This window comes from Lampris incognitus, chromosome 14, assembly GCF_029633865.1.
Source record: "Lampris incognitus isolate fLamInc1 chromosome 14, fLamInc1.hap2, whole genome shotgun sequence".
NCBI classification, from domain to species: domain Eukaryota; kingdom Metazoa; phylum Chordata; class Actinopteri; order Lampriformes; family Lampridae; genus Lampris; species Lampris incognitus.
This window is the reverse complement of record NC_079224.1, coordinates 9,085,628-9,097,861: the sequence shown is the minus strand read 5'-3', so window position 1 is coordinate 9,097,861 and position 12,234 is coordinate 9,085,628. Positions and strand designations below refer to the sequence as shown.

Sequence of the window (12,234 nt, the reverse complement as noted above, 5' to 3'; positions counted from 1 at the left end):
TCCGCTGCCTACCAACACGGGGGCTGGCGGTTTGAATCCCCGTGTTACCTCCAGCTTGGTCGGGCGTCTCTACAGACACAAGTGGCCGTGTCTGCGGGTGGGAAGTCAGATGTGGGTATATGTCCTGGTCGCTGCACTAGCACCTCCTCTGGTCGGTCGGTCGGGGCGCCCCCCCCCCCCCCCCCGGATCGGGACAGAGGGGATGGAGCAGCGACCGGGACGGCCCAAAAAGAGTGGGGTAATTGGCCAGATACAATTCGGGAGAAAAAGGGGGAAAATTGAAAAAAAAAAGTTGTTAAAATGTTAATTTTGGTGTCATGTTTTCTTAACAGACACACTAACATATGTAAATCATTGATATCTCCGCTGGGTATTTATCTTGACAGAATATAGAGTTTAAAAATTCTCGTTCTAGTAGTTTCTAAGTTCTACTCATTGTTGGGATTGTTTCGATGGTTATTTTCAGGTCTTTTTTCACATTTTACGTTTTATAGGCCTTGTTACGTCTGTTAGATTATTGTATGAGGAAGTCGGGAGTTGCAGAAGTATGTAGGAGTGGTGTAGGACATGTATGAGGGAAGTGTGACAGTGGTGAGGTGTGCGGTTGGAATGACAGATGGGTTCAAGGTGGAGGTGGGATTATATCAAGGATCGGCTCTGAGCCCTTTCTTTCTTGTTTGTAATGGTGATGGACAGGTCGAGAGATGAGATCAGGCAGGAGTCTCCGTGGACGATGACGTTTGCAGATGACATTGTGATCTGTAGTGAGAGTGGGGTGCAGGTGGAGGAGAGCCTGGAGAGGTGGAGGTATGCACTGGAGAGAAGAGGAATGAAAGTCCGTAGGAGCAAGATGGAATACCTATGTGTGAATGAGAGGGAGGACAGTGGAACGGTGAGGATGCCAGGAGCAGAGGTGACAAAGGTATACGAGTTTAAATACTTGGGGTCAACTGTCCGAAGTAACAGGGAGTGCAGAAGAGAGGTGAAGAAGAGAGTGCAGGCAGGGTGGAGTGGGTGGAGAAGAGTGTCAGGAGTGATTTGTGACAGAAGGGTACCAGCAAGAGTTAAAGGGAAGGTTTACAAGACGGTTGTGAGACCAGCTATGTTATATGGTTTGGAGACAGTGGCACTGACGAAAAGACAGGAGGTGGAGCTGGAGGTGGCAGAGATGAAGATGATAAGATTTTTATTGGGAGTGATGAAGAAGGACAGGATTAGGAACGAGTATATTAGAGGGACCGCTCAGGTTGGATGGTTTGGAGACAAAGCAAGAGAGGCAAGATTGAGATGGTTTGGACATGTGTGGAGGAGAGATGCTGGGTATATTGGGAGGATGCTGAATATGGAGCTGCCAGGGAAGAGGAGAAGAGGAAGGCCAAAGAGGAGGTTTATGGATGTGGTGAGGGAGGACATGCAGGTGGATGGTGTGACAGAGGAAGATGCAGAGGACAGGAAGAGATGGAAACGGATGATCCACTGTGGCGCCCCCTAACGGGAGCAGCCAAAAGTAATAGCAGTAGTAGTAGTAGTAGTAATAGTAGTAGTAGTTACGTTCGTTAGATTAGCCATATGTGTTTTCTGTTCTGTTCTTCAGGTAATATTTTCACTTTTTCAATTTTGCTATTCAAGTTCGACCATGTCTCTCTGAAGTTTAAATTGTTTAAAAATAGTATTATAGTTGTTAAAATGTTAATTTTGGTGTCAGTCGTTTCCTAACAGACATACTAACATATGCAATGCATTAATATCTCAGGTAGGTATTTGTCTTGACAGAATATAGAGTTTAAAAACCGGCGGTCATTTTGATGGCCCGTGGTCGTTTTAGGTAGGAGGGGAATCCCGGTCATTCTGGAGTTAAAGTAAAATGAACGAATAAATAAATAAACAAATAAATAATCACTCCGACCTCTGAAACTTCCTTCTCTTTTTAGCGGAGTCTTCGGGGGTCTTGGCCGGCGGGTGCGACTGTTTCTGAGGTGTCTGCAGTGCTGCCTGGGCAGCTTTGACCCAGTCTGTCAACGAACGTTTGCCGCCCTCGCCAGTCTGGAGAGAAAAGCTCTCAATGTCCAGTCCGCGCCGGGTCATTGTGTCATCGGCGCTCTCCTCGTCGGGCTCATAGGCTGAGATGTCGAGGTCAGCACTCTGCGGACACAGGAACAAACTCTGGAGTCAGTCAAACAAACATCTAGGGACACATTTCTCTGACTGACATCTAGTCAAGTATCGTCTTCTGAAGACATCTTAATTGATGAAATAATTCGACTGATTAAAGTGAAGTTAAGTTATGCTTAAAATACAATTACACCTCCCACACCCGTGCAATGTACCAAGAAAGTCTCAAGACTCCACCTTTAAGTACACTGATGTGACTCATTAAAGATTCCCAAGAATCGTTGACTTCCAAGTGTGCTTTTTGCTGCATCACTGCGCGGAACACCGGAGGGCAACAGTTCTCATGGAAAAATCCACCAGAAAACTTTTGTTCCCGTCATGTGCCGACAAGACCGGCATACCAGGCTGTCAGCCAACGCGCTCACACTTATTTGAATCAACTTGACTCTGCTAGGCGGAGTGCCAATAGACGTCACTCGAAACACAGAGTGAGAGAGAGAGAGAGACAGAGAGAGAGAGAGAGAGAGAGAGAGAGAGAGAGAGAGAGAGAGAGAGAGAGAGAGAGAGAGAGAGAGAGAGAGAGAGAGGAACACTATGTTCCTGGCCACATTTCAAAAATGTTTTCACCCTGCGCTGAAGGAGTTGTGAGTACACAGCTCTGCATTTGCTTGCCTGCGCAGCCTCCTCCTCCTCCTCCAACAACAGCATTTCACTGAACAAACAGTAGTAAAAGACTGTTTATAGTCCCGCTCGGCCGGCCCTGATGTGGTGGAGGTTATTAACCTCTCTGCCTGCCGATGTTTAGGGACTTGGACCGAGGAGCCGACTTGATCCGGGAAGCGGCCATCCTCTTTGGCCTTGAAATGTGCTCGCCGTCGCAGCTCCGCCCACCCGCAATCAAAGCTGGTACAATAATAAAGACGACCGAGCGGCAGACATGCATGTAGTGAGTCAGCCGAGTGTTTGTCTCAGGTTTATTTGGAGTAATAAAACGTCCTCTCGGTTCAGGATGTTCCCCACCATATCCTGTTAGATCCAGTTTGACCTACAACTGGCAGCGTGTTTAGCTACGCACCCAATGCTGAGACAAGAAGTTCTAAAAATGAGGTTACGACGATCAAATGACCTACTTCGATTGAAATCAGGACATTTTGCAAGCGGCCTAATTAAACAAAGTTAAAAAAAAATAAGAATAAAACACCTGACATAACAAACGCAGATGCCAATTAAATGCACCTGTTGTGTTGAAACAGCACTTTTCCCATTAGAGAACATCCACCTGTTACCGAACACAGCCGAAATTCAAAATGGCAGCTAATGTTCAGCAACGCACACTTCAGCACGGTTGGAACCATAGGGCCCTTGCTCTCCTCGGGGCCTCCGACCACAAGGCTCCAGTTAGGTGATCTTAGATCTCATTTGACCCCACTGAGCTGATAGCAGCACATTTAAGTGTGACAAGAGGAAGTAGCTGGGTCTGTGGGAGTGATGACAATCTGTCTTGAGGCTTCCTCTCCCTACTCACAGATTGCAAACTCAGACCTCCATGACAAGGTGCTCTTTGCGGCCCTGAATTCATTACGCACGACGTGGTCTGCATAACTAGGCTAAAATGCTGGGGAACAAGATAAAACCATCATTTCATAATTCACTGACCACAGAGATCTTTTTTTTTATTATTTTGTTGCTCTCCTCCACAAACAGGCCAGAGTGCCTGGTCAGCTACTGAGCAGTACAGTGCTGGAGATAGTAAGGATACGGCGGCCTTGCTCAAGCACACTTCTGCAAAATGGACGATTGTCAAGGCAAGAACCCGAACCCGGGTCCTCTAGGGGTGTGTATTGGCGAGAATCTGGCGATACAATACGTATCACGATACAGGGTTACAATTCAATATATCGTGATATATTACGATACTGTAAGAAAGGTGATATATTGCGATTTCCCAGGCCTGTGTTCTTTGTGCTTATGCTACTTACTGTCTCAGTTTACGTTGCTGAGATGGAGTGGAAGAGTCACAACACAAAATGTTTGTCACAAAGCTTTACATGTAAACAATAAAAAATCGATATAATGGTTTGAGAATCGATACAGTACCATGAAATATAGTGATACTCGGGTGTATCGATATTTTCTTACACCCCCCCCCCGCCCCAAGGTCCTCCGTTTAAAAGAACGACCCACAATCGCCAGGCAGACTCGGGCTGTACCGTGCCGTCGGGAGCGAGCGACACGCGGGGTCGTTCCAGCTCCAGTGTATATATGCAGATCAGAACTTCACTGACAAAGAACACCGCTTCACCACTCCTACATTCTCTCCATGCCGACCCGGCCTTCGACAAACACTGCGCCTCCGAGACATCTGACGAGGAACGCTTAATCCACACTGCCGTACACGAGGCAGCTCGGAAGGCCAAATCCAACACATACACAACAAACACGTCCGCCGAAAGCAGCAGCGAGAAGACCGAAAAGTCCATTAACTGGTCTTCCATTACGCCAAAGAGATGAACAGATGAATATAAAAGCCTATTTCCAAATTTTCCATTCCTAGGATTTTACACAGAAATACAAAATACAAAATACAAATAAAGGGATACGAGACATCAGAACCGGTAACAGCCTTCATAAAAGTACTGTAACACTGTTTACCTAGAGTGGAATTTTACACACAGTAACATCTATTTTGGTGAAGGAGTGGGTTTATTTTAAAACACTCCAGCCAATTGCACGCGCGCACACGCGTATGCTCTCTCTCGCTCTCTCTCTCTCACACACACACACACACACACACACACTCACTAACTCACTCAAATTGCTGCCTCAACGTATGAACTTTGAACTCTGTGGATAATGACCTAAACATGGAGGATGTACTCTGAACTGCTGGCTACAGCCCAGCGGGACACTTCAGGCTGTTGGGATAGTGCTGTAGCACATCACCTCGAGGAATAACTAAACACCAAAACTGGAAGAAAAAAAAAATATAGAAAAAAACTGATACAATCACTTAAGTACTACTGACCTTATTTTATAAGTATATTTTTTTACCATAGGTGATAAACCATATGCAAAAGTAGACCTTTTTGCTGAGCAAGTAAAGTGTAACACGGCAAAAATTGTCGGGTACAATATGTAAACCCTATGACATATTGTTTTTGACGTACCAATATAAGACTCGCAATACTGACAGCATAAAGACATTCGGGACACAACTTTATCACACGCTGGGAGTCAGCCTTACCACACTGAGCAAATACTGTCATTTGCTGGACATAACGTTGGCTACACAAAACACAAGAGGGTGTAGCGCGCCACCTAGTGTCCATTATGCCCATCTGCTACACCATGCCAAAAAAAAAAAGGTTATGCAGAATCACTGAGGTGCTGTTAAGCATCTTTGTTTGTCTAGAAGTCTGCTGTCTAAAAGTTGACTTTTGTGCAGGAGTGGCTGCAGCCACAGCTGCGGTGGTCAAATTTAGGGGTTGCTACAAGGTATGGCCAGAAAAAGGGGGCTACGTTTGGTGCCGTGACTTGTAATCAGGATCCGCAATCAGCTGGTCCCCAGGGGCGCGGCGACATCACCACTGAAGAACGGAAGTGCACACACCTCCTAGTGGCGACGGTTGTGGTTAAATGCATTATGTGGCGGCGTCTCCGTCCCTTCTTCACATGAGGACGACAAGAGTTGGGCTGGAGTTGAGCCGATGATAAACGACCACAACATCTATATGTTTTTTTGTTTTTGCCAGAACTGAGCTGTGCTAGAAACGAGTGGCCCCGCAGCAGCTACCCTGAATTCAGAAGACTGGTGTGGTTTCTACGAGGTACAGCCAGAAAAAGGGGGCTACATTTGGTAGTGATATAGAAGTGGTTCAGTTTATGGTTAACATTACGTAGTGGTGAAGTTGTGTTTAGTGAGGCTATCCACATAAGGGTTCGACCGGTTTCATTGATACATATGTGGTTTCCGAGAGAATGTCTGTGGAGATTTTCCCCATTTAGGTCACAAGCTTGTTCTTTTGTGATTTTAGCTGGTCTGAACCAACCTAGGGCGGCACGGTGACGCAGTGGTTAGTGCAGTCGCCTCACAGCCAGAAGGTCCTGGGTTCGAGCCCCGAGGTTGTCCAACCTTGGGGGGTCGTCCCCTGTGTGGCGTTTGCATGTTCTCCCCGTGTCTGCGTGGGTTTCCTCCGGGTGCTCCGGTTTCCTCCCACAGTCCAAAGACATGTAGGTCAGGTGAATCGGCCATACTAAATTGTCCCTAGTTGTGAATGTGTGCGTTTGTGTGTGTATGTCAGCCCTGTGATGGACTGGCGGCCTGTCCAGGGTGGCTCCCCACCTGCCACCCAATGACTGCTGGGATAGGCTCCAGCATCCCCGCGACCCCTATCGGGATAAGCGGCTTGGATAATGCATGGATGTTTCATTGCAGGTTGTCAAAGTGGGTGTGTAGAAGCAGTAAGAAGTTATAGTGTGAGAATAATTCTCTCACCTCTACTGGAGGAGCAGACATCCCTTTAAGCTGGACATCATAGGGTTCAGAGTCTGTATCACTGCTGGATATCTGTGCAACACCTTCTTTCTTAGCTTCATCTTCAGAGTTGTTCAGATCACTGTCCGTGTCTTCTATGACTAGAGGGTCCTCTGAAAATGAAAAATAAATAAAAAACACTTATATATACACACTTTTCTTATTAGTACAGGGTAGCGTTAGACTGTAAAGTTCTAAATGTGTGATTAAAACAAGAGCAAGAAGTCAGTGCTACAGTGATTGTAGATTTTTAAAAGTGGCTGGAGTCCTACATAGTCCTACAGCTGAACTGCAAAGTTCCTCATGTAAGCCAACACGTCTTGGTGCATGCTCAGTAATCCAGGTAAGAAAAGCCCACTGAACTTCATGTCCAGATGAACCGCTTCAATGTTCAGGGTAAACAAACACAGGTTTCTTTACATTCATTATTTCACTCGTGCAAATGTAGAGTATGCTGTTAGACCCCGCTCACAAAAGTCACTACCTTCAAAGATGTTCAGAAAATCTGGAATTTTTTATATCTAGAAGGCTACAGTGTCTATATTATAAGGTTTCAATGTTTACATCCGGATGTCAGCGCAGCGGCTTGAGGGTGAAGTTAGTTTACTGGTTATGGTACGGGGACCCAATCTGCTCAGCAGTGCTGCTAATGGCCAAAAACTCTATGGTTCAATGTTTCTTTCTTTTACATTTATTTCTAGTTTTTCCCCTTATCCCACCCGATTAACCCAATGGCATATGGCCGGAACTCTTGTCGAATAACTCCCCTGGCTCACGTTTCCACAGGAAGGAGATAGTCGTAACACCAGCTTCCTTCAAACTCGTGTCGGCCGCTCTCGCTATTTTACACGCTGAAGCCTCGCATGGATTGCATCACCTTCAGGCCGCGAAGGAGGCGTAGGGAGAATGCTTTCAGTTGCTTGGCTGCAGGCGCCCGGGTGGGCCAGAGGGGTCGCTGGAGAACGACGAGTCCCCGAACACTACACCGATCTACACCCACTATCCCTCGGGTAAGGGTGGCCTAATGAATGCCTTACCCCGTGGACGCTCTGGCCGTGACCGGTTACGGCGAGTCTGGGATACAAACCTCCCAGGCACATGACGCATGGTTCAATGTTAACGGAGTAAAGTTATTCCTGGGGTGGCACGGTGGCGCAGTGGTTGATGCGGTCGCCTCACAGCAAGAAGGCCCTGGGTTCGAGCACCGAGGTAGTCCAACCTTGGAGGTCATCCTCTGTGTGGAGTTTGAATGTTCTTCCCGTGTCTGTGTGGGTTTCCTACAGGTGCTCCGATTTCATCCCACAGTCCAAAGACATGTAGGTCAGGTGAATAGGCCGTACTAAATTTTCCCTAGGTGTGTGTGTGTGTGTGTGTGTGTGTGTGTGTGTGTGTGTGTGTGTGTGTGTGTGTGTGTGTGATGGCCTGGCGGCCTATCCAGGGTGTCTCCCTGCCTGCCGCCCAATGACTGCTGGGATAGGCTCCAGTATCCCTGCGACCCTAAGAGCAGGATAAGCTGTTTGGATAATGGATGGAAGTTATTTCCAAAAACTAGCCAAAGAGATTTTCTTTTCCAAAAGTCCTCTACCCTAAGAGCTCAAGAGCACGATGTATTTCCAATGACAATCCAATGATGTATTCAAAGGGGTTAGTTTTGTAGCCTATAATACAGAGCAGTGAAAAAGTATTTGTTATTACGACAAAAATGACCGAAAGCACAAGTTACATATTGTCTTTTTCACCAAATCTTAAACCTACTCACACAATCCGAGTACACACCATTTCTGAACATCTCCTGTACTCTACAACCCCTGGAGAGAAGAGGAATGAAAGTCCGTAGGAGCAAGACGGAATACATATGATGAGAGGGAGGACAGTGGAATGTCCTCCCTCTCACCACTGTCCTCCCTCTCATATGAATGAGAGGGAGGACAGTGGAATGGTGAGGATGCAACGAGTAGAGGTGACGAAGGCGTATGAGTTTAAATACTTTGAGTCAACTGTGTCCAAAGTAACGGGGAGTGCAGAAGAGAGGTGAAGAAGAGAGCGCAGGCAGGGTGGAGCGGGTGGAGAAGAGTGTCAGGAGGGATTTGCGACAGAAGGGTACCAGCAAGAGTTAAAGAGAAGGTTTACAAGATGGTTGTGAGACCAGCTATGTTATATGGTTTGGAGACAGTGGCACTGACGAAAAGACAGGAGGTGGAGCTGGAGGTGGCAGAGATGAAGACGATAAGATTTTTATTGGGAGTGACGAACAAGGACAAGATTAGGAACGAGTATATTAGAGGGACAGCTCAGGTTGGACGGTTTGGAGACAAAGCAAGAGAGGCATGATTGAGATGGTTTGGACATGTGTGGAGGAGAGATGCTGGGTATATTGGGAGAAGGATGCTGAATATGGAGCTGCCAGGGAAGAGGAGAAGAGGAAGGCCAAAAAGGAGGTTTATGGATGTGGTGAGAGAGGACATGCAGTTGATTTGTGTGACAGAGGAAGATGCAGAGGACAGGAAGAGAGGAAACGGATGAGCCGCTGTGGTGACCCCTAATGGGAACAGCTGAAAGTAGTAGTAGTAGTTGTAGTAGTAGTAGTACTGTACTCTATAACCAACTTAATAGCATTTTTCTTTTAAGTACACAATAAACATAAGGTTTAAAAACGGTTTAAAATGGATAGTTTTACTTTAGTACCCTATGAATACCAGACCTACACCAGAGTTACCTTTATCTGTGCTCAGCTCTTGCAGGGCTCTCTTATGGGACTGAAGAGTCAGAGTTGCAGGTTTCACGGGCCGTCGTGGCCTCCGCTGCTGCTGTGCCGTGGTTCTGGGCAGAGGCGGCCGCTTCTGAGCGTCACCATTGGACAGCTCACTGTCACTGGAGCTCCATACAATCTGGATCGGATCCTCACTCAAGTCAGCAGCACTAGTCCGCACTGGGTATTGATGGACACAGACAAATGGACATTGCTTTGTCATAATCAGGTAAAAAAAAGATGCCGCTTAGTCTGATTTTTTTTTTTTAATGTAATTCAATCTTTCTTGTGAATTTTGTCGTCATTGATGTAAACAAATGATATCCACATGCCCTGATTGTTGTCCAATCCTGTGATGTATACTGACTGGTTGATGAATAGTGTCTTATGAGCAGGATCTGTGTTTTGGTTGGACTGGATGTATGCTTGACCTTATATATAATCCGGCCTTGTGATTTCATGTGAGACGTTTGAACAAGGCTGGCTCGGTCGAAGTGTGTCAGTGTCTTAGTTGTACAAATGCAAAGTAAATAAGTGGACTCTAAGTTCCCTGCCGTTCTCTCCTCCATTTTAATGGCCTACCACCATTTATTCTTTTGGACAGTATACATAAACAGGATGTGCCACTATGGCCTATTGTTTGTATGATTAACTCGGTGACCTATAGCATCTCTTAAGTTTCTGGCATCTATTCTTAACCCACTGGTAGGCAGTAATGAACATCACATGCAGAACACTATGGAGTTTGTGGATAAGGTGAGGGACATCATTATGGGGGGGGGGGGGGGTGAAACAATTGTCTCTAACGATGTTATGTCTCACTTCATGTGCGTTCCTGTTGATGAAGCAGTGCAGGTAGTCCATATGAAACGACAAAACGACCCCACCCTTAGCAATAGGACCACCCTTAACACTGACCAAGTGTGTCTGCCCCTGAAGCTGTGTCTTCAGTCCATGTACTTCACATACAGGGGGCAGTACTATAGGCAGAGGCATGGGTGTGCTATGGGTTCCCCAGTCTCACCTGTAGTGGCCAACTTGTATATAGAGGTAGTGGAAAAGAGGGCTCTGATGTCATATTCAGGGATACCACCTAGCCATTGGTTCAGATTTGTGGACGACACCTGGGTTTAAAATTAAATCTCAGGATGTACCATGTTTCATCGACCACATTAACTCTGTGGACAACCACATCAAGTTCACCAGGCAGGATGTGAAAAATGACAGGTTAGCCTTCTTAGACTGTAAAATTGCAACTGGTGATGGGGGACATTTGATTGTTGATGTAAACCAACATATACTGATCAGTACTTAAGGTTTGACTCTCATCATCCACTGGAGCACAAACTAGGAGTCATCACGATGCCGAACCACCGAGCTGACAACATCCCCACCGACACAGCAGCTGGGGAAGGGGAGTAATCCCACATTAAGCAAGCCCTGGTTAAGTGTGGTTATCCTAACGGGGCGTTTGTCAAAGCCAGGAAGACGCCCAAACAGTGCACCAGCTGATCAAAGAGAGAAGGACCACAGTGGTCTAAGCATAAACCAGTGGTGATTCTGTATGTGGTGGGAGTGTCAGAAAAGTTGAGACGCATATTTTCCAAACACCACGTCTCAGTTGCTTTCAAACTCCAAAACATGCTGCGCCAGAAATTGGTCCACCCCAAGGATCAGGCCCCCTGGCACAAACAGAGCAATATAGTGTATACTGTTAAGTGCCAAGAGGATTGCCATGACTTGTAATTGGGGAAACTAAACAGATGCTGGCCAAGAGGATGGCACAACACTGGAGAGCTAACACATCAGGCCAGGACTCCACAGTCTACACCATCTACACAGTCTACACCATCTACAGGCCAGTGGCCACTCTTTCAAGGATGAGGATGTGCACAACCTTGATAGGGAGGAACGCTGGTTTGAATGGGGAGTCAAAGAGGCCATCTATGTGAAGAGGGAACGACGATCCCTGAACTGAGGGGGGGGGGGGGGGTAAGAGTATATCTGTCACCATTTTACAATGCTGTGATTGCAACTATTCCCAAATCCTGTCTTGATGCATGCTCAGTAATCCAGGAAAGAAAACGACTGAGTCATTTGGTTGTTATGCAGCTGTATTGTTTGTAAGGGTGGGGATACCTGCAGTCAGTTTAGACTGAAGAGGTCACTTATTTGAGTGACGAAACGCATCTGTCAATAAACGTTGTGTTCAGATGAACTGATTCAACCTTCTTTGATTCCCAAATCCTCTGTGAATAGGACACATGGCCACAGAAACTGTAGTTAATGGTCATGCCCATATTTGTGCACAAAACTGGTCGTTATGCAGCTGTATTGTTTAGAAGGGTGGGAATACCTGCACTCGGTTTAGACTGAAGTAGTCTGTGGGCCAGTAGGGTCGGTCGGTACCATCTGGGGGGAATAATTCTCATGCTGATTTTTGGCAAGGTGTACACCCCTAGTACTAGAAAATATGTGATAACCTTGCAGCAGTGGTAGCTTTATGTGTGTTATCGTGCGTTTTAAAACTTCCATAGACCAAAAAAAACAAAAAACGCCTGGGCACAGAATTATATTTTTGCCAATTCTGAGCTTATTCTCTCAGTCAGTATCAAATGTTATACATCATATGATTCAGGGGAACCCCCCCCTCTTTCTGGTGCAGTGTACAGTTACTTTCATACATTACCTGTGTGTAAGCATACCATATTTGACATAAAAATGAAAACGGCCAGTAAAAAAAAAACTTGTATTTTGTTGAGTAACTCCATAGTTAACCACTGAAGTTTTGTTTTTTCAATGTGAAAAGTTGCCCTTAGGTGTCTTGTAACTCCATGCG

General features: G+C 46.2%; 1 protein-coding gene across 3 annotated transcripts in view; it reads right to left on the bottom strand.

Annotated features, from left to right (window-relative positions):
* The window catches only part of spidr (scaffold protein involved in DNA repair), a 46,960-nt gene that overhangs the window by 32,167 nt on the left and 2,559 nt on the right, over positions 1–12,234 (bottom strand). For all 3 annotated transcript variants that reach the window (XR_008811317.1, XM_056292521.1, XM_056292522.1), the window contains exons 4-6: positions 9,363–9,575; positions 6,608–6,759; positions 1,907–2,142 (exon numbers count right to left, since the gene is read on the bottom strand). Coding sequence is in view for 2 of the 3 variants with exons in the window: in XM_056292521.1 (XP_056148496.1) it covers positions 1,907–2,142; positions 6,608–6,759; positions 9,363–9,575 (601 nt within the window). In the remaining variant the exon portion in view is untranslated. The remainder of the gene's footprint in view (positions 1–1,906; positions 2,143–6,607; positions 6,760–9,362; positions 9,576–12,234) is intronic.